Source organism: Heterocephalus glaber, unplaced genomic scaffold, assembly GCF_053883595.1.
Source record: "Heterocephalus glaber isolate CG9 unplaced genomic scaffold, H.glaber_assembly_v1.0 deba00001442, whole genome shotgun sequence".
Classification (NCBI taxonomy): domain Eukaryota; kingdom Metazoa; phylum Chordata; class Mammalia; order Rodentia; family Bathyergidae; genus Heterocephalus; species Heterocephalus glaber.
Window position 1 is genome coordinate 55,910,500 of NW_028258296.1, and position 23,590 is coordinate 55,934,089.

Below are 23,590 nucleotides of genomic sequence, written 5' to 3' on the forward strand. Positions count from 1 at the left end.
CCCAAAGTCAAAATCACCATGAAAGGCAAATGTTTGGAATTGATTCAGGACATTGATTCAGGACATTGGGGACATTGATTCAGGACACCATGAAAGGCAAATGTTTGGAATTGATTCAGCAGCCATGAAAGCACAACTAATGAGACTCATACAAAAGGACTTCCAGGGCTGGGGATTTAGCTCAGTGGTGTCACTGCATGCCTCACAAGCACAAGGTTCTGAGTTTGATCCCTGGTACCAAACCAAAAAAAAAAAAAAAAAAGGACTTCCAGAACTGCTTCAGAAAGCGGCAAAAATGATGGAATAAGTGTGTCTGAAGGAAGAAGGAATGTTTTGAGGGGGATTGGAAGAAATAGGTTTGACAGTTGTGCATGTAGAGGAGTTTAAGTCCGCTTAATGGGTTAACCGCACATTGGGGATGAGCAAAGGCATAGAAGGGGCCAAGCACAAAACCCAGGCTCCTTACACATCTGGAGAAGGGGAGGCAGGCTGCCTTTCCTTAGCCACCTACAATTTTATTTCTACCACCCATGAAATATAATAAAAAGTTCTTGTTTTGTGTATGTATAAATGAATAGGGCCATTTTACAGCTCCTGTAATATATAGGTCTCAAGAAACAGTCATTCTGGACAAAAATCTATTTTTAATTATACAAAATTATACATATAAAATACATAAAAAGTACTAAAAAGAGAAGTAAAATCATCAACACCAAGAGCAGACAGATCAGGGAACAATTTTTGTCAAGTTCTTTGGGATCTTGAGTATTTGAGAAAAATAATAAATCTTGGAGGTTCAAGGACAATTCTTCCCACAACTAATGCCTCTTAATAATTTTTCCCAGAGGAAGAAGCACAGGAGAAACTGGAGGGGTCATGATTTCTGGGTTATAAATATCACTCAATAAAAAGAGATAGATGCACCTATTATGTAATGTAGGCTCCTCTACTCCAACCCCACGTGTTCCATAGAATACAAAGATGGGGCTCAGAGAATCAAGGAAGCCTCTTTTAAACACCACTATAATTGTGGACAGACTCCTTATTTTTGATCCCATATGTACTAGTCACCAGATGATTTCCAAAGCAAGAAAATTCCCTTTCATCTTGCTCCTATCTAATCCAAAACAGTAAATTATGGTCTTTTTCTTAGTCTACTTCTAAAAGAAAATAATGCAATTGATAAATGGGAAGTCCAACTGCAGGAGCATTAAACTTCCCAAACTCAGTTTAGAAAGTGCACTGAACAATAATATAGTATAATGGAGATTACAGAAACAAGGGGAAAATATACTTTACTACATATAATTCTCCAAAAAAGTTCTCTGAGGAAGAATTTTGTAGTTCTACTGCAGATAATTTCTTACTTCACCCAAGAGAAAGGTGGGGGAGGAGAACCATATCAAAAACACATATAGCAGATCGTTGTTCTCTTCCCCTTCCTGCAGTTTCCCAAAGTTCCAATGAGGAAGTTGTATAATACCAAAGTCTCATCTAGTTTTCCTAACTCATGCTCAAATAATGAATGTGGAGAAAAGGGAAAGCAAAGAGAAGAAACAGATGAAAATCTAAAGTAGCTTACATACATCTAAAGTACAAACAGCAGCAACTTAGTGGAAGTGAGAGGAACTTGGCCCTTACTTGCCAAGTAGGATAGATATTGCTTCCACAGAGCAAAATGATGGGGCAGGGTGGGAAGTGGTGGGGCATTTTATTTCCTACCAAGCTCTGCAGGCAGGAAGTTTAGATATGAGGCTTAATTAAGCTGGGTGAGCGGGGGAGAAATGAAAAGAGAATGCTGAATGATAGCATCAAACTTGACCTCCCTCTTACTACAGAGTACATTTAGCAAGCTGGGATGGTATATATAAGCCTCAGAAGCAACTTAGATAGTAACCTCCATGAATTGTAATTATAATTGCTCTCTTGTTCCTGGGCAGTTTCTCAGGAGCAATTTAAGAATAAGAAACCATAGCTCTAAGAAAGCCTTAAAATAAAGGAGCATTTGAAGGCAAAGAAGGAGTAAGGACATAGAGGGGGGAAAAAAGGATACCACGCAGATCCAGCTCGAGATAAACCAAAGCCAAAGGCTTCTAACACATACCCTGTTTGAATGCAAGAGAAGGCAAGAATGCGGGTGAGGGTGGGGCACATAGTCCTCCTCCAGCCTACCTGTTCTTTTATTTATTGATTTATTTTTTGGTATCAGGGATCGAACTCAGGACCTTGTGCTTGCGAGGCAGGCACTAAAACCACTGAGCTAAATCCCTGGCCCTGTACCTGTTCTTTTAAAAGAAGGAAATAGCAAATGAGCACTTAGTCAATCATGTGCCACTGAAATGACTTGGCGACTTTATCTGGAAGTCTAAGAGCCAACAATGCTCCAGAGAGAGTCTACGCTTTCTTAAGTGGAATGGAGATGTTTCAAGTGAAACCACATCGAAAAACTGGAAGTTAGAAAAGGGATCTCTTAGCAAATAGGAATCCAGGTATAGAAATTATACATATATCTTTTAAAGTATAAAACTGAGAAATTATATACAGAAATCATCCTAAGTCTTAGCAAGGAGACATACAAAAAGGGTGTGGCGAGGATGGGGAGTCTGAGGGAAGGTGCCTAGCAGTTGGAGGAATGCATATTGCCCAACTGCCCAGCAGCCAGCATGAGAATATCTTTCTTCTCCTTGTGAAAGCGCAGCTCCTTGCCTGCCAGCCGAGCTTCATCCAGCTCCCGTTCGGTGGAGGCCAGCTCTCTAGACAGTGCCCCTGGCACACTCTGCTCCCGGCTCACCCAGTCCAAGGCCATTTGGTGGCGAATATCATCATCCAGGGCCCGGTGCGAGTAATGAGCCAACACCTCCTAGTTGGGCAGGGGAACGGGAAGATCACTAAGAAGGTAAAGGTTCATGTCATACCACACTGACCCAACTGGAAGTAGGTACTCGAGGCCTCAGAGTCCTAACTGAAGTCAACAGCTGGCTTTCAAGGAGATTCTTAAGGGAAACTCCCTGGTGGGGGAAGCAAGGCAGGCAAAAGTATCCCGGTGAAGATTTCAATAGGAAAGATTATAGGGGTGGAGAGTGCCCTTAAGTAAGGCTTTCAATATTTATAATTAGGAAACCATATGCGTCCTTATTTCTAACATCACAGCTACCTCGAAGCAGTCCTTCCACACTATTCTTGTAGCCCATAAGATCTCTTACCTGACGAGAACACTGTCTTTCCCTCATGGCCTTAAGGCTGCCATTCCAGTGCAGCAGTTGAAAAACTGTCATTAGCTCCTGGGGGAAGAAGATATGAAGTACCATGACAATGATTTTACATTAGGAGACTGTATCAGAATCACATGGAGGAGAACTTTTTACAAAATGTATCTGTAGAAGTATCTGAAATCACCAACTCAGATAGGCCCTTGGAGAAAGGAAGGTATGTGGACATTGAAAAATATTCTAACATCCTTCTTTCTTTTCCTTTTCATTATCAGTGACTTAGAAGGTATTAGGCTGAGCCATTTTATCGGAGTCAGGGGAGTAGGTGGAACAGTACCTGGAACTCCAACATTGACTTGCCCTTGTTGGATTCCAACATGAATCGGAAGGCACCAATCCCCGTATTTGGGTTGTCGGCTTCCTCCCTGTTGCCCTGGTAACAGAGAACCAGAAAAGACAAATAGATTTTCAATCACCATTATCACGGGAGCAGCACTATCCAGCAGAAAGATAATGTGAACCACATGTTTAAATTTTCTAGTTGCCACTGTATAATAAAAATAAACAGGTAAAATTAATTTTTAAAAACATACTTTAACTCAATATATTCACAATATTATCTTTCAACTGTAGTCAGTATAAATTTTTTTTTTCCAGTACTGGGGATTGAATCCAGTGCCTTCTTACTGAAACACATTCCTAGCCCTGTTTTGTTTTGTTTTTAGTTTTTTGAGACAAGTCTAACTATGTGATTCAGGCTGGCCCTGAACTCACTATATAATCCAGGCTGGCCTCAAATTTACAGTGATTCTCCTGCCTCAGCCTCCCAATGCTAGGATTACAGGTCAGCCCCTTTTAAATTTTTTTATATTGAGACAGAGTGTTGCTAAGTCAGTAAGTTTCCCAGGCTGGGCTAGAATTGTGATCCTCTTGCCTCAGCCTCTCAGAGTGCAGAAATTACAGGTATGTATCACTATGCCTAGCTCAGATGTTCCCTATTTTACACAGGGGAAAAAACTAAGGCACAAAGAACTCTGATTCACCCAAAATAAAAGATTGAGTTAGGTGCACAGGATCAGACTAGCCTGGAGGACAACTGAGCCTTCGAAAGGGAAATAGTGGGAGCCATAAACATGGAGAAATCCCCACTTGGGCCTCCTGCACATTTCCCTAATGTGTCTTCTATTGGTTACATGACTTTGCAGGGGTGGGCTAAAGACATAATGTCCAGCCTGCAAACCTAGAATGTGCAAAAAACAATTCGATGTAAAAGTTAGCAAGGACCAGAGCTCCTATTAGTCACATGGCCTTCGGGAATCATTTAATGTCTTTGTTTCTTAGTTTCCTCATCTGTAAAATAGGAGTAATCATAGACTTACCTTATAGGGTTGTTTTGAGAACTAAATACATTTTCTAAATTAAGAAAAAATTAGTGAGATACATGTGGTCTAAAACCAACCACACAAAATACAAGTGCTGTGTTGTACTAGAGCTGGTGTCCAGGTACACAATTCAAATCCATTCTGGGACTGGTGATGGTTTGGTGACATTTGGTAGTGGTTTTCTCTCTGGCTTAATTATTGGGGATAATTCCAGACCATGGAGCAGGCTGGTTTACTGGTGACCCTTTTGTCAACCTGATCTGAATAGGGCCAAGAAACTACTGGGAACAGCAGGACCCAACTTTCTCAGAAGTTGCCTGCTCTTTCTAGCCAGTTCCACACAACCCAACATGCCAAGATAACTTTATTTTGCATTCTTTGATAAGGGTACTGGTGCTGGGGATTTAGCTCAGTGGTTTTGCCACCTGCTGCGCAAGCGGCAAGGACCCGAGTTTGATCCCTGGTACCAAAAAAAAAAAAAAAGAAAGAAAAGGGTACTGGCTAGAGGTCAGGAGCCCATCAGACTATATCTAATTTCAGTTTTATTGTGGAACACTTTTCTTTCACATTTTTGTTAATTATTTAGATATTATATATTTGTTTTCTTTTCTTTTTTGGGAGGGGGTACCAGGGATTGAATTCAGGACCTTGCGCTTGTGAGGCAAGCATGGTGCCACTAAGCTAAATCCCTGGCCCTACCGTGGAGCTCTTTTCATGGGGTTTTCCTGTATATGTATTACATCTAAAATAATGCCAAGTACTTAATAAGTACACTGCAAATGTTAGCTTATTATTATTCTTTATTGTTACTGTGCTAGAATTAACCAGCAGAAGGGCTAAAGATTAACTCATATTATTTTGTGGCTCATGAGAAACAATCAAAGCACACATGTAGTTAATCTTTGTCATGAGCAAAAGTCACAAGATTTGGATTTAGAAGAAAAAGCTGGAGAAGCTTTTGGGGGGGAGGAGTTGAGATAGGGTCTCACTGTATAGTTCAGGCTAGTCTGGAGCTCACTATGTACAGCAGCCTGGTCTCAAACTAGCAGTGATCCTCCTGTCTCAGCCTCCCAAGTGCTGGGATTATAGGTGTACACCACCATGCCCAGCAGCTGGAGGGGCTTTTACTGGAAGGAACAAAGAAAGCAATTTTCAAAATTAGGTTTTAGGATTCTGAAGCAAGAACACTCATTTTTACCAGTAATTCTTCGACATGATAATTTACTTAGTGAGTCCCAAATGCCTCCATGATATGACACATATAAAATAATGACCATATCTGTATAGCCAAATGGGATATACAACCGGAGTTGTATATCAGGCAGAGAAGGTGATCTGCCCCAGGCCTTGCTCCTTCTTCTGAAGTTGAAGGAATCAGTATCGTGACACACCTGTAACTCATCATATACCAGAGTGACATGCTCCACCAGTAAGGAAGTTCTGCATCGTATCACACCTCCACACCTACCAGGGGTAAACCTACTCCATTTATTAACAAACATTCAATCACACGATACTGGATAAATAAAAGGATCCTTAGGATATAAATGGAAAGAAGTTAGAGATAATTTAATGCAACCAACTTATTCTACAAATGAGAAAACTCAGACCCACTGAAGCTAGGTGATTTGTCAAATAAAACAGTACAATTTAGTTTCACTTTCAGTACCCTTAGAAACAAAAAAGTAATGTGGGCTTCATTATTTATCCACAGCTATGATTAAATGAAAATTGCTCTCCTGGTGAACAGGGATTCCACTGGGGAACTGCAGAGAGATCCATTAAATTCTCAAACCGGGAGGGTTAATCAAAGATCAGTGGACTCAGAATACTAACTCAGGTTCACGTTTCTTAAACAGTTTGTAAAGACACTGCTCAGAATTCATCCAACATCTTTTTCTTTCTTCCTTACTGTAGAATCTTGTTTAGTGATCATCTATCTCTCATCTACCTTAGAGGAGAGTGATTTTATTGCAACTTGTCAATCCTAATTCCCTTTGCCACTGAATTAAGATGGGAATTCTGTTTCTGTTGTTTGGTTTTGTAGTGCTAGAGACTGAACCCAGGGCATGCTAGTCAAGCACTCCACCACTGAGCTACATCCTTTCCCCCTCCTCCAACTTTTTTGGGGTACAGGGAATTGAACCTAGTGCCTTTCCACTGCGCTATATCCCCAACCCTTTAAGAATTATTATTAGTTTGAGGGAGGGTCTTGCCCAGACTGGGCTAGAAATTGAGATACTTTTGCCTCAGCCTCCTGAGTAGATGGAACAGACATACACAGCTGCCTGGTTTAAGGTGGGGATTCTAGCAATGGGAAGTTGAAAGCAGATCTTGCGGGAGGACTTCTGGGAAAGGATTCCTTACTAATCAGAGAAGCTAGAAGATGGTCTCTTTCCTGTATTTAATGTCTAAAAGTCTGTAGCCACCTGGCACTCTGAGGGGAGTCGATGCAAAGATAAAGCCTGTATCTAGGGGACAGCTGAGTGCAGAGATGGAAAGAATCTGGACCAGGAGGTGATGACATTCTTTTTCTTTTTTTTCTCCTTTCTCTCCACCTGTCTCTGTCTGTCTCTCTCTCCCCCTCTTACTCCCTCTTTCTCTCCTTCTCTGTCCCTCTTACTCTCCCCCTGCCCCTCCCTCCCTCCCTCACTGGCTTGGTTGCAATGGGGTCTTGCTATGTTGCCCAGGCTGCTCTGGAACTCCTGGGCTCAAGTGGTCTTCCAGCTTCGACCTCCCAAATATCTGGGACTACAGGTACACACCACTGTGCCCAGCTTTAGATGATGACATTCTCAATCTATGCAATCAACTAGCCCTGACATCTACCCTACTTCTGCACTTACTGTCATGTTAGACAATAAATTTCCTTCCTTTATTTCCTTAAGTCAACTTGAAGTGAGATTTCTCTGTTATTGTATCCACAGGCATCTAAAGAGCTAACATGTACTAAGTGCTTAAATATCTCTTTTATCCAGAAACTCCATGTGAAATATATAATTTTTATCCTGTTTTGCAGATGAGGAAACTGACACTTGCTTCAAGTTATGTAATTGGTAGAACCATAATTTCAGTACAATAAATTCAGAGCCCATGCTTCCAACTACTGCACATCCTGCTTTCTATAACTGAAACTCATGTTCAATTTTATAGTATCATTAGGTGAATTAAGAGTGGAAAATGTACTTCTTGATTTTAATTGGCTTTGACTAAAACATTTCTTTCCTTACCATGCTGTTGATTAGGACGAAGAATAATGGGAGGAAAACAGATAGGTTCTCAGTAACAGAAGGAAAGCCAACTTACGACTTAAAGTGCTCAACAATTAATCCATGAAGCAATAAAGCAAGTTGGTATATGTAATTATATCTTAACTAGATGCACAGAGAACAGAAACAGAAAACTGGTCTGACTTTATTACCTTATCAATGAGTTTGTGGGGTAGAAGGAGGAAGGCAGTGTTAATTTTTGAGCTGTGCCTCTCAGCTAAGTGTGCTTGCGTTCTGATCTTGGCTCTACCACTTACTCGCTACATCAAATTAAACAAAACTTCACTTCTGTGATCAGTCTCCTCATCTGTAAAACAGGGATAAAATAGTACTTATACCTCATAGGATTGTCCTGATGATCAAAGGGGATCAAATACATGTAAGTCACTTTAAGTAATGCCTGTTAGCTATGGTTATTACCGTCATCATCATCATCATGATTTGAAAAAGCAGATGTTCTTTTTAAAGAAAGTAAATAAATGATCCTCCCCATTTCTAAAAGGAAAAAAGACTAGACACAATAATAAAAGGGGTCTCTATTAATAAGATGAAGCAACAGAGGCAAGAGACAAATAACATTGAAAACAGTCATTTTAATAAAACGACAGCTCTTGCCAGGCTTAGTGGCACATACTCTTGTCTGGTGCATGCCTGAGGCAGGAGACTCTCAAGTCTGAATCCAGTCTAAGCAACTTAGAGACTTAGACTCTGTCTCAAAATAAAAAAGATAAGGGCTGGGGATTTAGCTCAGTGGCTCTGCCACCTGCCTTTCAAGCGCAAGGTCCTGAGTTCGATCCCCCTGGTACCAAAATAAATAAATAAAATAAAAAAGATAAAAAGAACCAGGGATGTAGCTTAGTGGAAGAATGTTCCTGGGTTTAATCTCTAGTACTGCAAAAAAGAAAAGCAAACATCAATCAAGCAATCAAACAAAAAAACAACAACAGCAACCCAGCTCTCAGGAGCTCCCTCTCTCTCACCATGTGATGCCCTGAGCCACCTCACTAGAAGAAAGATATCAGATGTGGGTCCTTTAACCTTGGACCAGAATCATAAGTCAATAAATGTCTTTTCTTTATTGCATCTAAAAATATATATCTATAATTTAGCCACTAAGAAGAATGTAATCATGTTATTTGGAGGAAAATGGCCAGAATATGAGACCATATGTTAAGTGAAATAAGTCAGACACAGAAAGCTAAATATCACATCTAGTCATGGTGGTACATGCCTGCAATCCCAGCACTTTGAGAGGCTGAGGCAGGAGGATCACAAGTTCAAGCACAGCCTGGGAAATTAGGGGAGTGAGGTAGGGACAGGCCCTGGTTCAATCCCCAGTACTGCAAAAATAAATTTTAAAAAATTAAATAAAAAAGTAATTAATTGATTAATTAAATTTTATAAGAACACTAAGGGACTAAAGTTTTAAACCAAACCACCCAAAGCAAAATTGAAGCTGAATAACTTGAATTTTCGAATAGCTCTAAAATTCCATAAAGCTTTGAATTAAAGGCTTCTAGACACCCAAGAAACACAATGAAAGAGACAAAACAACAAAAGACATAAACCCAGTTACAGAATTAGAGACTGAAAGAATTATAGAATTAAAGACTTGAAACATGGCACACACGATGCAGAACACTGGCAGAATAGACAGAAAGAACTGAGATGTAGACAGAAAAGGAAATAAGAACTCCAGTCCTTCCCTTTCCTTCCTCCCAAATCCAAGTTACTCACATTGAAAGATGCCAGGGCCTCAGAGACGCTCTTCTCAATGAACTCGTCAGTGATCCTGCGGGAAGGGTGTTCGTTGAACACAGAGTTCATTAGTGCAATCTTTGCCGCACTCCTCCGGGCCTCAGCTTTTGTGGGGCAAAACTAGGGAGGGAAGAGAATGGGAGTACTTGTAGATGTGTGTCTGAGAGAGAGGCGGGGACAGTGGAAGGGAAATTCTAGAGATAGAAGGCATCTGGACACTTTTTGGATCAATCAGTTATGTTAAACACACTTTGCAAAGTTTTTATTGTAAAATGGTTGGGATTTTTGGAAACACAGTCTTGGTTCAACATCCTGAAGTCATTAAGGAACTGGAGACAGCTACAGCTCGTATACCAAATTGAATGCAGAATGAGGAGGGCTGCTGAAGTCAGCACAGAACCACTGGACATGAAAAATACCTCTGTTTAAACTGTCAACAGAATTAATTACTCCAAAGCCAGATTCTGGCCAGCTTGTTGGAAATCTGTATCTTGTTCTCTTGTTCTGCGGACAGGCAAGGTTTTCTTTGGATTCCTGTAGATAACCCAAGACTGGAACAAATCTGTGTCTAGGCTGCTTCTGCAGAGGAGGCCTCTGGTTTCCATCTGAGGCAGCCAACCGGATCTTAGACTTCACGTTTAGCTGTGAACAGGCATTTTCCCCAGTAAGACAGTGAGGCAAAGCACTCTCCCTGAACAGGGTCTAAATCTGAAGAAGAAATTTACAGTCTTCCCCACCCCACCCCCAGGGGAAGCAAGGAAAAGAGCGAAGGAAAGCTGACCTGAGAAAAGAAAAAATTAAAACAGAACTCATGTTTTTACTTTGTATCCAACATAGATGTCATAGGGCAAGTCTGATTTTCAGAAGTCTTAAATCATTCAATTCAAGATCCCTGGCCACCAAGCATTCCTTTATAATTCCTCATCATTGGCTGCTTCAAAGGCCTCTTGCCCTTTGTCACTTCTGACTGTGATTAGAGGAAAGGAAGAAAGTGATACTGTAATTTTTTAAGGTACAGGATATGTTTCACTACTTAACCATCCTCACTATCAATAATATCTAATGTAACTTACAGTTCTCTCAGAGATAGCACATAGAGCTTAACATATTTTTTTGAGCTTTACATATTTTATTTATTTATTTATTTATTGGTACCAGGGATCGAACTTGGGTTCTTGCACTTGCGCAGCAGGCAACGAAACCACTGAGCTAAATCCCCGGCCAAGCTTTACATATTAACCCTAAACCCTTTGTTTGTTTTCTTTTGTTTTTTGAGACAGGGTCTCGCTATATAGTTCAGGCTGGCCTTGAACTCACTATGTAGCCCAGACTGGCCTTAAACTCACAGTGATCTTCCTGCCTCAGCCTCCGGAATGCTGGGATTATAGATGTGCACCACCAGGCCCTTAAACCCTTTTGTTTCTTCAGTTTCTCTGTTTCTGCTTCTCTGTTGCTAGCCTGCTGTCCACTCTATAGTGCTGTTTCTGAAAAAGTCTTGTGTGAAGAAAACTACCAGGAAAAAATTCACTTGCCAAAATGGATATAAGATATATAAGCTACAAAAGGCCAAGATAGATAATTCTACTCTTTCAGAAAATAAAAGAAATTAAATGACTATAATGGCTCAATTATGGGCACCATCATAAAATTGTTAGATCATTATTGAACATTGTGATGAGATGGGAAAAAGAAGGAAAGATCTTATTCTCTAACAAGAGATGGCACACACATTAGTCATCCGGGGCATACATTTATCTCTCTGAAATGGGCAAGATTCTGAGGAGAAACTTTTAGTCACCCGATGTGAAACGAAGATTCCTCAGGACTATTTCCCTTTGAGGCAGGAGCTGAACTTCAGTGGCTCTCATTCATACTAAAGAGATACTAAGTACTTACTATGTGCTGAGCTCGGAATTGGATGGTAGAGATTTAATACTGAACAAGAAAGTAGACTCAGCATGTGTGAGGCGCTGAGCTCAAACCTCAGCACTTAAAAAAACAGGTAGAATCTCTGCTTCCATACAGGCTAGTCCACTTGGAGAGACAAACAATTATGGTGAATTATAATAAGAATTATAATAAGTGACAGAGGTTCAGGATACAGTATTAAGGAAGCACAAAGCAAGGAGGTCTACCTTGTCTAATGGTTACACAAACCATGTGGAAATCTGAATGTATATGTCTATTTTCTTCCTTAAATTCTCATTCAAACTCTAAGTTCACATTTCAGAAGGCTGATTGCCGTTCTACAATGCAAAAAATAGATTTTATTTTAATATTTACACTAGTGTCTAATAATTTCCCACTGCCCATAACAGCAACTACTCTTATCATCACAGGTCATTCATAGAATTATAGAATGTTAATAATAGAAAAGACTTTAGAAACAGCATAACCCAGGGCTGGGCACATAATTCAGTGGTGCAGCATTTGCCTAGTACATGCAAGGCCCTGGGTTTGATCCCCAGCACTGAAAACAAACAACCAAAAAGAATGTAATCTATTTCCTTCATGTTACAGTGTTCCCATTATAAATAGTCTCTCCCCTTTGATCTCTTAGAAAACTCAAACATTGCTTTCTTTATTAATTGCCTAGGAAACAATACTTGGGGACATGGAATACCATTCTAGGCCCTCAAGAAGAGACGGCAGGCAGCTGGATGCAAGGACAGAAGCCAGACCAGAACAAAGTAGTCTGAAGTACTAACCAAGTGCATATTCCCTACTGACAGTCTAATACACTAAGCAAGGGCACATTCATAACTGCTCAAATTCCAAATGGGTTTGCGTTTGGGCAGACTGACAGGAAATCATGCTACTAAATTTCTTTCGTGATCTAATGAGCCTCATATGCTTGCCAGAATGATTTTCCCAGAATTGGTTTAGGTCTTCAAATATGTGATTTCAGCAGAGATTGAATGACCAAAGCAATAGAAAAGGTCCTTATTAGTACCTCAGCTTTTGTTTTTGGTGAGACTGGAGATCAAACTCAGGACCCTGCTCTTGCCAGGCAGGCACGGCACCACTGAGCTAAATCTCTGGCCCTAGTACCTAAACTTTTATCTTTACTACTGCTGTGTCACAACGCTTACCTGAAAACTCCCAAAGCAGCTTCCCCCAGGCAGGGTGACATAGCAGACATAGGGGGGGCTGCTGGAAGGAACCATCTCATAGACCACCAGAGCCCCGTTCTTCAAGTCGGCTCCACGAGACTGCTTCATCTGCCAGAATTCCTGCAGTGCCTCCACCACGTTCACTAAAAGAAGAGGAGTAGTTAAGTTCAGCAGTGAGAACAGCTGTGAGTGGCCCTGTATTTCAGTGCGGTCCCTGTAATCTATGCCTACATTAAGAGTCCTGTAGCTTCTTACCTATCGCTATTTAAAAACACTTAAATTAACCCACCCAGATTGACCCTAAATTAATTGTGTAGGAAGACCAGAGTACCCATGCCCTCCTCCTCCGTTACTAGTTTACATTTTGATTAGTCCTAGACACCGAAGAAGAATTTAAATATCGGTGACACAGTTTCCAAGGTCAGCAGATCATTCTCACTGCCTAATGAAGCAGATTATTCCGCAGCTGGTCGGCTGGCCTAGGACAATAATCCATCACAGTAAGTGCCAACATTTATTGAACACGTACTGTTTTCAAGCATTTCCTAAGCGTTTTACTCATTTGAAAATAAACTTTGCCAGGTGTGGTGGCTCATGCCTATAATCCCAGCCCTCGGGAGGCTGAGGCAGGAGGATCGCTGTGAGTTTGAGGCCAGCCTGGGCGACACAATGAGTTCGAGGGCAGCCTGAACTACATAGCGCGACCCTGTCTTAAAAAACTAAAAAAAGGAAGGGCTGGGGATTTAGCTCAGTGGTTTTGCCGCCTGCTGCGCAAGTGCAAGGACCCAAGTTTGATCCACGGTACCAAAAAAAAACTAAAAAAAGGAGAAAAGAAACATAATGCAGGTACTTTTGGTATCCTCATTTTACAGATGAGTGAAATGAGACCAAAAGGGGTTAAATAATTTGGCCAAGGCTATAGAAAATAGCAGAATAAGTATCAAACTCACATGGTCTTAGTTCCATAGGCAACATTCTTAAACCATAGGCAATACTGCTGCTTAAGGAATACTGGCACTATTACAGCACTTTTAGCCTTCCTAAAACTTATGTTTCTAGGGAGCAAACCAATGGCCAGATTCCCTTTCCAGTCTGGAATACTATGGGTATAATGATTTTGTGTGTGTGTGTGTGTGTGTGTGTGTGTGTGTGTGTGTGTAGGGGCAGAATTGACACTGTACCTGGGTATAAAGAATTTGGGGAGGAACTGTATGCTGGGGAGGACTCCTCCACAGGTCTCTCCTGTTCCTTCATACCTTCCTGGGTATGGGAAGATTGCAAAGCCTGACTGTTCTTTACTTGGCCCATTTGTCAGGACTGTCTTTACTGCAAGAAGTCTTGAGGGATGAGATGATGCTTCCTTCTGGGACAAAGGACAAGCCTAATTGCCATCTGCCTCGCAAGCGCAAGGTCCTGAGTTCGATCCCCAGTACCAAAAAGAAAAAAAAGAACAAGCCTGCTTACTGCTTCTTATAAAATGGCTTCTTATAAAATGGCCAGGGATGTAGCTCAGTGGTGCTGCACCTACCTGGAAAGTGCAAGGACTTGAGTTCAATTCCTGGTGGTGGAAAAAAAATGGCAGGTTCCCCATGCTCAGTGCTTCTTACTATGTAACCCATGGCCTGTGCAAGCATCCACTAAGCCCTCTGCATCAGACTTGAGAGGCAAGGGGAACATATGATGCTCATGTTATTTGCTATGCTGTGAGTAATAAGAGTCTTTTATCTCTGACCCAGAAATCTCTTGACTTGTACTAGCATCTATGAAATAGTAACTGGCTAGCTTATTACTTGTAAGTAGAGTAAAATCAAACTCCAGGCCTGACACTATTTTCAAGCATTCCACAAGTTGGTATTGAGTACTGTGCTACACTATGTGTTGGATTCTAGGCTACAAGAGTGAGCAGAAACATGCAGAGCTCCTTTTCTTTATATAGCCTACAGTGTAAAGAGGTAGAAAGATAGTAACAAAATAATAACAAACACTTATGGACATGTACCAACTCCCCACAATGAATGTAATCATTATGTACTGCAAACATGAACTAATAAAAATTAAAATTTAAAAATCAAATGTACTAAAATTTTAACTGTGATAAATGTTATAAAGGAAGAGTAGGTGGCAGGAAATGTAGGAGTATCTGATCTAGGGAAGGTGGTCAAAGAAAGCTACTGAGAGGTGGTGATATCTAAGCTGAGGTATGAGCAGGAATTCAGTAGGCAAGAGATTAGAGAATAGTGCTCTGAGCATAAGGAACAGCATGTACAAAGGCTGTGACAGCAGGGAATATGGTGAATAAAGGAACTAATCGAAGGCCATTGTGGCTACCACAAAAGAAAAAGTGGGGGAAGTAAAATTCGAGATGAGATTGCAAAAGGAGGCAGAGACCAGGCTGAGTAGGGCCTTTTAGGTCATGTTAGAGTACTGGCTTTATGCTAAGACAAGACGGGAAGCAAAACTGAAGATCTGAGACAGAAGAAAGGATAAGATCAGTTTGCTTTTGGAAAGGATCATTCTGACTGTAGGGTTCCACACATTCCAAATGTCTTTAAAGCTTCCTAAGAAATGATCACACATGTTCTCTGATACCTTGCAACATGAACTTTCTCCTACTCTTAATTCCAACATGTTACATTAGTTCAGGTCTGCCAAGAAGACAGCAAGATGGGATAGATGTACAAGAGGTTTCTTAGAGAAGAAATAGCAGTCAGGGAATGCCTCTGATCACAGTGAAGTCTGACACATGTGGAGGAGAGGGGAGGAAGGAGGCTTAGATGAGAGTTGCAGGCTGCAGTATAGTTCCAAAAAGATTTGGTCAAGCCATTGGGAAGTCTTCATTACGAAGGAATTCCACATCTGACTGGGATGTCCATGCATCAGTATCGCCATTGCGCTTGGTCACAGGCTGGTGGTAATTACAGCAAATGTGGCCTCAGTACACAGGGGGTGATGGACCTAGAGGGGCAGCAGCTAAAGGTGTCAGTCAGTTATGTGCCCCAAAGCAGGAGACCTGATCGGTGCATTTTCATTAAGCCAAAAATTGAGCACTTAATCAGTGTGCACCTCTATTCTAGTCATTAGGGATGCAAAGAATAACACACAGTCCCTGTCAGCAAGGTGTTCAAAATCTAGTGGCCAACAAGTTATCTCATCTGCTCTGCAGCTAAAACAAGGAACTCGTATACCAGCCAGAGTTTGAAAAGCAGCATAAGCTCTTTTCTAATGCCCTGTATTTAGCTGACTTTTTAGACTGTTCATTCTTCTGCTGAAAGACAGCATGAAAAGGAAACACTCTTTCCCACCCTTGGTTTTGGCAAGGGCTCTTCAAAGGTCACTACTGCCCAGAAAGCTTAGCCATCTCTGTTCTTTCCATTGAGGTCTTTTCAGCCCGTTCCCTCTCTGAGACAATTTGGCACAATGCCCTGGGTGACAGCTCTCCTGACATGCAAACAACAGGGAGAACAGTGAAATAAAAGAGAAGGGAAGGACAGCACCATAATTGGGAAGGTCCCATTAAAAAGTACATGTCCATTCCATACCCAGTTAAATTCCTCTTGGCACAGAGTATAGGAATATTTTTAATGGTTACTCAAAACCAAAGAAAATGGGGGGGTCTTATTTCAGAAACATGAGCATGAAATGAGAAAACCGGGAAAATGATCAAGAGAAAGGCAGTTAATTGTGATCTGCATTTTAAGATGGTCACAGAGGGGCTTTCAGAGCTGGAAGGAACTTAGATATCTATCATCTAGTCCAGCCTACACTAAAGGAGGGAAGATGACTTGCTCAAGATCACACAGCCATGACAGACTTGGGGGATGAATCTAGATATCCTGAAGCCAGCGTTCTTTCAAATCCAGGAATTTTAATTTAGGGCCCAAGGTCTAATCCATGGTTGGGTTTCATGAGGGTTCACAACCTGCCCCCAAACTGTTAAGTAAAATTATAAGTCTGTATAGGGGCAATGGGTAGTCATAGTTTGTTAAATCAGATTTTCCCAAAGGAACCATGGACATAGTGATTTACATAAAGATAATTAAAGAACATGAGATGGAAGACATACACATTTGACAGATACAATTGCTTTCTGGAAGTCACCGACAGTCTTGTCTGAATGGGACAAGAGAGTGCTGATACCATGATGTTGAATAACAACACAAAAGAGAATACTTTGGTCTTTACCTTTACTATTAGATGAGTATCTAAGTGGAAAGAGAGGTACAGATCATTTATCTAACAGAATGGAAATGGTAAAATAACACATGGAGGCTGGGAGTGTATCTTAGTGGTAAAGCATATATTTAGCATGCAGGCTTGAACACCTGGGTTCAATCCCCAGCACTGAAAAACAAAAACACAAATCAACACATGAAACTACAGAAAAAAATTATAAGAATAACGAAAGAGCTGGGCATGGTGGCCCATGCTTGTAATCCCAGTACTTGGGAGGGTGAGGAAGAGAATCACTGTGAGTTCGAGGCCAGTCTGTGCAACATTGTGAGTTCAAGGCCAGACTGAACTACATACTGAGAGGCCATGTCTCAAATAAAAAAAAAATTTTTTTAAGAGAAAAAAAAGAAATTGAGAGGTGAGTAAAAAGGTTTTCTCTGATCACATAGGTTTGTTAGAATAGGCTGAAGCAGCTTAATTAAAGTTATTATGGAAAACAGGGAAACTGGTTAACAATATTTTACCTGATATGTCAGTTTCTTGAAGGCCCCCATGAAGAGCCTACAGTGGACATTCTTTTTGGAAGAGAAGGATGTGAAGTAACAGTGACTTTAGTAGGGGACCACGGCAAACTGAATCATGACCTCTCCCGAGATGTCCACATCCAATCCTTGGAATTTGTCAGTGTTACGTTATTTGACAAAGACTTTGTGGTTGTGTTTAAATTAAGGAATCTGAGATGGGGAGATTTTCCTAGGTTATCCCTATGGAAGGGAGCTCAGGTTTGATAAAATACAGAGGAAGAGAGGCATGAAGGCAAAGACCTCTACCACGCAGGCAGAGATTGCAGAGATGCCATCAAAGCCAAGCAATGTAAGCAGCAAGGAACAGATTCTCCCCTAGAGTTTCTGGAGGGAGCCCGACCATGCCATACCTTGATTTTTAGCCCAGTGGTACTGGTTTCAGACTTCTGGCCTTCAGAACTGTGGGAGGATAAATTCCTGTTGTTTTAAGATGTCAAATTTTTTGATAATTTGTTACAGTAGCCACAGGAAACTAACATGAGGATTAAGCCAACATTTCTAAAAATTGGAAATATTCAGACCAATCAGATTAACTCCAATCACTTAAAGGAAAAGAATCTGTCTGTGCTTGCAAGGAAAAGGAATAATTAAACAGAAAATATTATTCAAGATTCATTTATTCAACCTAGTGGAGCAGCTGGGCAAAACCTCCAATCACATAGCCATATTGTAATGTAAAAGGAGAGCAAAAATTAAAAAACAGGTTTGAAGAGGGAAGTGTTATCAGTTACAAAGCAAGGAAAGAGAATTGCTCAATTACACCAGTTTCGGGATTGCCAGATAACAAACATGAGAAAGGCCTGAATGCCACATGGGAAAAAGTGGCAAAAGAAATGGCAATTTTAATAGTATCTATTATATGTACAGTTTCCAAACATATAATAGCAACCACTCATTGAGTACTATGAGCTGTGTGCTTTGCATTCATTATCTTATTTAATCCAAACAAAGCTATCAAGAAAGCACTACCTAATTCCCTACCAAATCTATCCATTTTATAAAAAGTAAACAGTTGAGGAACCATGAATCTTCACAGGCTCTGTAAGACAAACTGTGGGCTCCATCAAGATAGGGACTAAATGTCTGCTTTGTTTATCACTGCATCTGGTAATCAATAAATATTTGTTAAATGAATAAATGGAACATATGAGGCACAGGCAGATTCACTAATTTCTCCAAGACCACACAGCCACTTTTGATTAGGTCTGCTGGTTCCAAATCCTATACAGTACAAACTGATTAAGATCCAAAGGCATACGTCTCTTGGGGAGTGGGGAAAGGGAGAGATAAAGGACCAACAGGTGAAAGAATAGAAGTGGTATACTGTTTTCTTTCATTTTGTTTTTTGCAACACAAGTAAAGGTAAATCTAAGTGCTGTACTGGAAAAGGTAAATTTGAAGTAGTCCGGAGGAAGGTGAAGGATATGAATGGAACATTATGTGTAAGGCATTGCTTTATCAGGGAATGATTTGGACAGAGACCAAAGTAAATTATATTCGGGAGAAAAGAGCCATCCCCCAAACACCATGCCATCAGTCATGAGTATATGGGTACATGCCAAAGGCAGCCTTGCCTATTAGTTGAAGCAGAATAAGTGGTTCCATGTGGTGAAGAACTTCTGAGCCAAATCAGCAGAGATTCTGCTTGCCTGAAGCTGGACTATCTGCCAAACTCTCTTACAGTACTGGCTGGACACCCAGACTGGAAATGAGAAACTCAAGAATAATGAGTACTGTGGTGGGAGGTGGGGAGGTTGTAGGAGAGAAACAGCATCTGAAGGCGGACTGATTGCTCTTTGTCAGCACAATCCTTTTGTTCCTTCATCCTTTCTAAGGAAATTAAAGTTTTTTTCCAAAGTACTTAGTTTAGAAGCCAAACCAGAGGCTCTCCAGGTTAACACAGACACCAAAAGAGTATTCCTCTATAACTTTAATAAATGCCTATAAGCTTTCAAGAGAAAGAGTTCAGATTTAGGGTAACCACTCCGAGCTACTACTATGTCCACAGGCAAAGACTTTCCCTCAGTCTTGACTTAAAGATGTCTGAGGCAGATGGGTGGTCCATCAATAGCCTTGTTAAATCTTTGAATTAAACTGGCAAATAACTATATTTGCTCATGATGAATTTCAAAATCATATCCATTTGTATCCTCAGTGCCCTGAAGAGTGCCTCTAAGAGTGTGAAATGAAGAATGAAGGAAAAGCCATGCTTGTAGTGCACACCTGTAATCCAAGCACTCTAGTACCCTGTGAGGCTGAAGCAGAAAGATCACAAGTTCAAGCCCAGCCTAGGCAGCTAAGTGACTTAGCAAGATATTGTCTCAAAAAGAAAAGAAAGAAGAAGAATAAACAATGAAGGGAAACTAATGTAAATTAATCAGTAAGTACACATAGCAAAACGGATCTGTAAATCTGCCTTTATCAGAATCTTCGGATTTACACTATCAGAATTTAAGAGTGGAGAAAATGAGACATGTTCTTCCTAGGGAAATATGAACCAACAAACTGAGATCTTAATAATCATTTAAAAGTACTCATTATATGTCAATTGCAATATCTCAATTAATCCATGTCATAATCCTCAAGGAAGCTGAAGCTCAATGAGACTAAGTCCCTTCCTGGAAGGCAGACTGGGCATGTGACAGAGATCTCTACAGCTTTTCCACTACACTTTCTCAAAAAAAAAAAATATTGTTTATAGAGAAGGCTCTGCAACTTTCTCTGTATTAAACTAAAAAGTTAAAGATATAGTTACTTCTTGATCAAGCAGAACAGAAGTGATGTCTTGGAAATTCCAGACTTCAATTCTAAATTCCACACTCTTTGCTATATATTCCTTGTTACATAAACTATAAATTTGGACTAGAACTCAGACAGGAAATTCTACACTGTTTAACTACACTGTTTAAAACAACAAAAAACCCCTCACATTTCCCTTCCCAGAAATTAGGCATTTTTAAACTGAAGATTTCTAACTGAAATAGGATTTCTACCTGGCTCATTTCCACAGAATTTTAACATTGAGGGAGCCGAGGCCTGGTATTTCACCTCAGTTCCTGGGGAGGGGCCAGGAAAACAGAGCCAGACAGACAGAGAGACTGGAGTTGTGAGCCTCCGTACTAAAAAGACAGCAAAGTAAGATACTGAGTCACAGGAAGTCAGTGTGGGCTCAATGGTATGGGCCCAGTTTTGGTCAGAATTATGAGTGACTTGGGTAGGCACTATCTAATTCCTTACCAAATCTGAAGCTGCACTGAAAATTGTAAAGAAGTAAAGAATTAAAAAGTCAAGATTAAGGAGATGGAGGAACTTAAAAGGGGAGTCTAGGAATTGCTGAGATCAGAAAGGAAAGATTGAGAGGGCATGATGAGAAATGTCCTGAATCCAAGATAATGGCAGGATCGCACACAATAGGGACCAGTTCTCAAAGGTAGCGAGATGCTAAATCATTAAGCTACGTGAATTCCATTTCTGACAGAATAGTTTGAAAGAAAAGCGATTTTTCCTGAAAAAGAAAAAAAAGAAGAAGGATCCCTGGGGAATATATGAATAACTCAATCAAGGGGAGGGATGGGACGTTTAAACGTGTATGAGTGTGTGCGTCTGTGCGTGTGCGCAGCCCAGAAGGAAAACTCCCCAAAAGGAAATGCATGTGAGGGCTGCACGCCAGGAAAAGCGATCGAGCACTCGTGCGAGCCAGGCTCCTTTTCAGAGGGTCTCCGCAGGAGGCCAGACCCTCAGACTCACCTCGGCCGTAGCCCTGCGTGTGCTTGGCGAAGCTCCTGACCACGGCCTCCACCGCCTCGCGCAGCACCGCGGGGCTGCCTGCGGCGCCGGGAGACAGGGACAGCCCCGGGGCCCCCGACAGGAGCAGCGGCGGCGGGGGCGGCGCGGGGGGCGGCGGGGCCGGCGGGGGCCCCGCGGGGGGTGTGGCGGCAGTGGCCGCGGCCCCCGTCACCCCGGGCCGCAGCGCTCGAAGAGTGCCCCTTCCGCCGGTGCCCACCCCGGGCTGCAGCCGTTGTGCTCGCATCGTCTCCATCCCGGCCGCCGGCGGAGTAGGGCCGGGAGCCTGCCAGCCTGGCGAGCTAACGGTCCCAGCCACCCGCGTCAGCCAGCGTCCGGGGACTGAGGGCGGCGCCGGGGCCCAGCCGTCAGTCAAGTGGGGGCGGGGACGAGCGGGCCCGGTGCCAATCCCCAGTGAGAGAGCGGGACGGGGCGGGCTCCCGCTCCCCCATAGGCTAGTTATCGAGGAAGGTGGCGGATCCGAGAACCAATCGCAAAGAGAGAAGGCGATGGCCTCTGTAAGGGACAGCACAGTTTCAGGGCATCTTCGAGAGACCTGTGGCTAGCACTAGAAAGCCGGCCAGGCCCTGGGGCGGGGCTTGAAGAAAAAACGGGCTGGATGCAAGGCTGCAGAGAATTGTAGACAGAGCGATCGTTTGTGCAACCACTTTATTTTATGTACGTACATGAGGAAACTGCCTCAGAGAAGTTATGGGACTTGTGTAGGGTCACATGGCAATCAGTGGTAGAGCTAAAGCAAGGAAAGATACTGACATTGGATGAGCATAGACTGTGTAAAATATTTTGGTGCATTGTCTTATTTAATAATCACTATCACTAACCAGGTTTTATTATTTTATGAGTAAGGAAACTGATGCTCAGAGAGTCTAAATTGCCCAAAATTAAATAGCTAGGAGATGACTGTGTGTGTGTGTGTGTGTGTGTGTGTGTGTGGGTGTGGGTGGGTGTTCAGATACAGGTGCTCTGATTCCCAATATGTTCATCTTTTCATTATGCCACATTATTGGGTAATTTTCTTTTCTTTTCTTTTCTTTTTTTTCTTTCTTTCTTTCTTTCTTTCTTTTTTTTTTTTTTTTTTTCGGTACCGGGGATCAAACTTGGGTCCTTGCTCTTGTGTAGCAGGCGGAGAAACCATTGAGCTAAATCCCCGGTCCCTCTGATTTTATCTAAAGAATGGAGAAGAGAATCGATGGCTCCCTTTATTTCATTAAAGTGAGAAAGGGCTAGAATATCAGCATAAAGCCAGCAAACAAAAATCCAGAGCAGATTTTAAAAGGTATCTTTGTTCATAGAACCTGCCAAACTGGGTTCCTCTGATTAACACACACATGGCTACACATGCCTACAGGTTACACATCCTTTGTCAGTTGACTATTAGACTATTTTTTATTTAGGTAAAGTGTTCTTTTTCTTTTGTTTGTTGAGACAGGGTTTCACTATGTGTAGTTCAGGTAGGCCTTGAACCAACTATGTAGCCCAGGCTGGCCTTGAACTCACAGTAATCCTCCTACCTCAGCTTCCTAAATACTGGGATCACAATCATGTGCCACCACAGCCGGGCCTACTTATGTAAAGTTATACTAACTCCTTCCATCTCTCCCACAGCAGCTCAAAAATCAAAGATGGGGTGATAAAGGTGAGGTGAGAAGTAAAAGGAAATGGATAAAATTCACCAGGTGAGATGAAAACTGGACCCTAAAAACTGAGTAGATGGGGCTGGGGATTTAGCTCAGTAGCTCTGACGCCTGCCTCGCAAGTGCAAGGACCCGAGTTCGATCCCCAGTACCAAAAACAAACAAAACTGAGTAGACAAGAAATAGGAAGCTTGAAAGAGGGACAGTTAATCTACTGGGATGGTGGAAGGTGGGACTCTTCAGGAATCTTTAAAAATCTAAAGGGGGAGCATGGTGGTGCACGCTAGGCGCATACCTGTAATCCTAGCACTTGAGAGGCTGAGGCAGGAGGATTGCTGTGAGTTTGAAGCCAGCCTAGGCTACATAGTGACTTCAAGGCCAGCATGAACTGCATAGTGAGACCCTATCTCAAAAAAAAAAAAAAAAAAGTAAGGGTGGGTACAGGGGAGATTGGAGGAAATTAAACCCTGTCACATGCCTTAAAACCTTCGGAACTCAGGATGTTTGGCTTTTTTTCTCCTACCACAGTTGATCAGTTGGTGTCCTGGAAAGAAGGTACAGTAGCTGTAAAGTCTATCTCCCCAGATCATTGTGGCTATCAGTATAGGGCTCGTTGCCCATTCTTTGTTCCCCATATCCCACACCTCCAGGCAGAAGTGACAAAACA

At 41.8% G+C, this 23,590-nt stretch overlaps 1 protein-coding gene and 1 long non-coding RNA gene across 2 annotated transcripts; one reads left to right on the plus strand and one right to left on the minus strand.

Moving 5' to 3' along the window:
* Nucleotides 1-624: 624 nt before the first annotated feature.
* Nucleotides 625-21,619, minus strand: Lix1l (limb and CNS expressed 1 like). Its single transcript, XM_004853915.4, has 6 exons — nucleotides 21,233-21,619; nucleotides 12,711-12,874; nucleotides 9,598-9,738; nucleotides 3,547-3,642; nucleotides 3,204-3,281; nucleotides 625-2,860 (listed from the first exon to the last, which is right to left on the minus strand). Exons 1-6 carry the CDS (start codon nucleotides 21,522-21,524, stop codon nucleotides 2,618-2,620), a joined length of 1,014 nt encoding a protein of 337 aa, XP_004853972.1. The 5' UTR covers nucleotides 21,525-21,619; the 3' UTR covers nucleotides 625-2,617.
* LOC147827766 (uncharacterized) lies at nucleotides 12,870-14,640 on the plus strand. The gene is made up of 2 exons (XR_015452085.1): nucleotides 12,870-13,231; nucleotides 14,047-14,640. It is a non-coding gene; the product is annotated as an uncharacterized LOC147827766 (long non-coding RNA).
* Nucleotides 21,620-23,590: the final 1,971 nt, after the last annotated feature.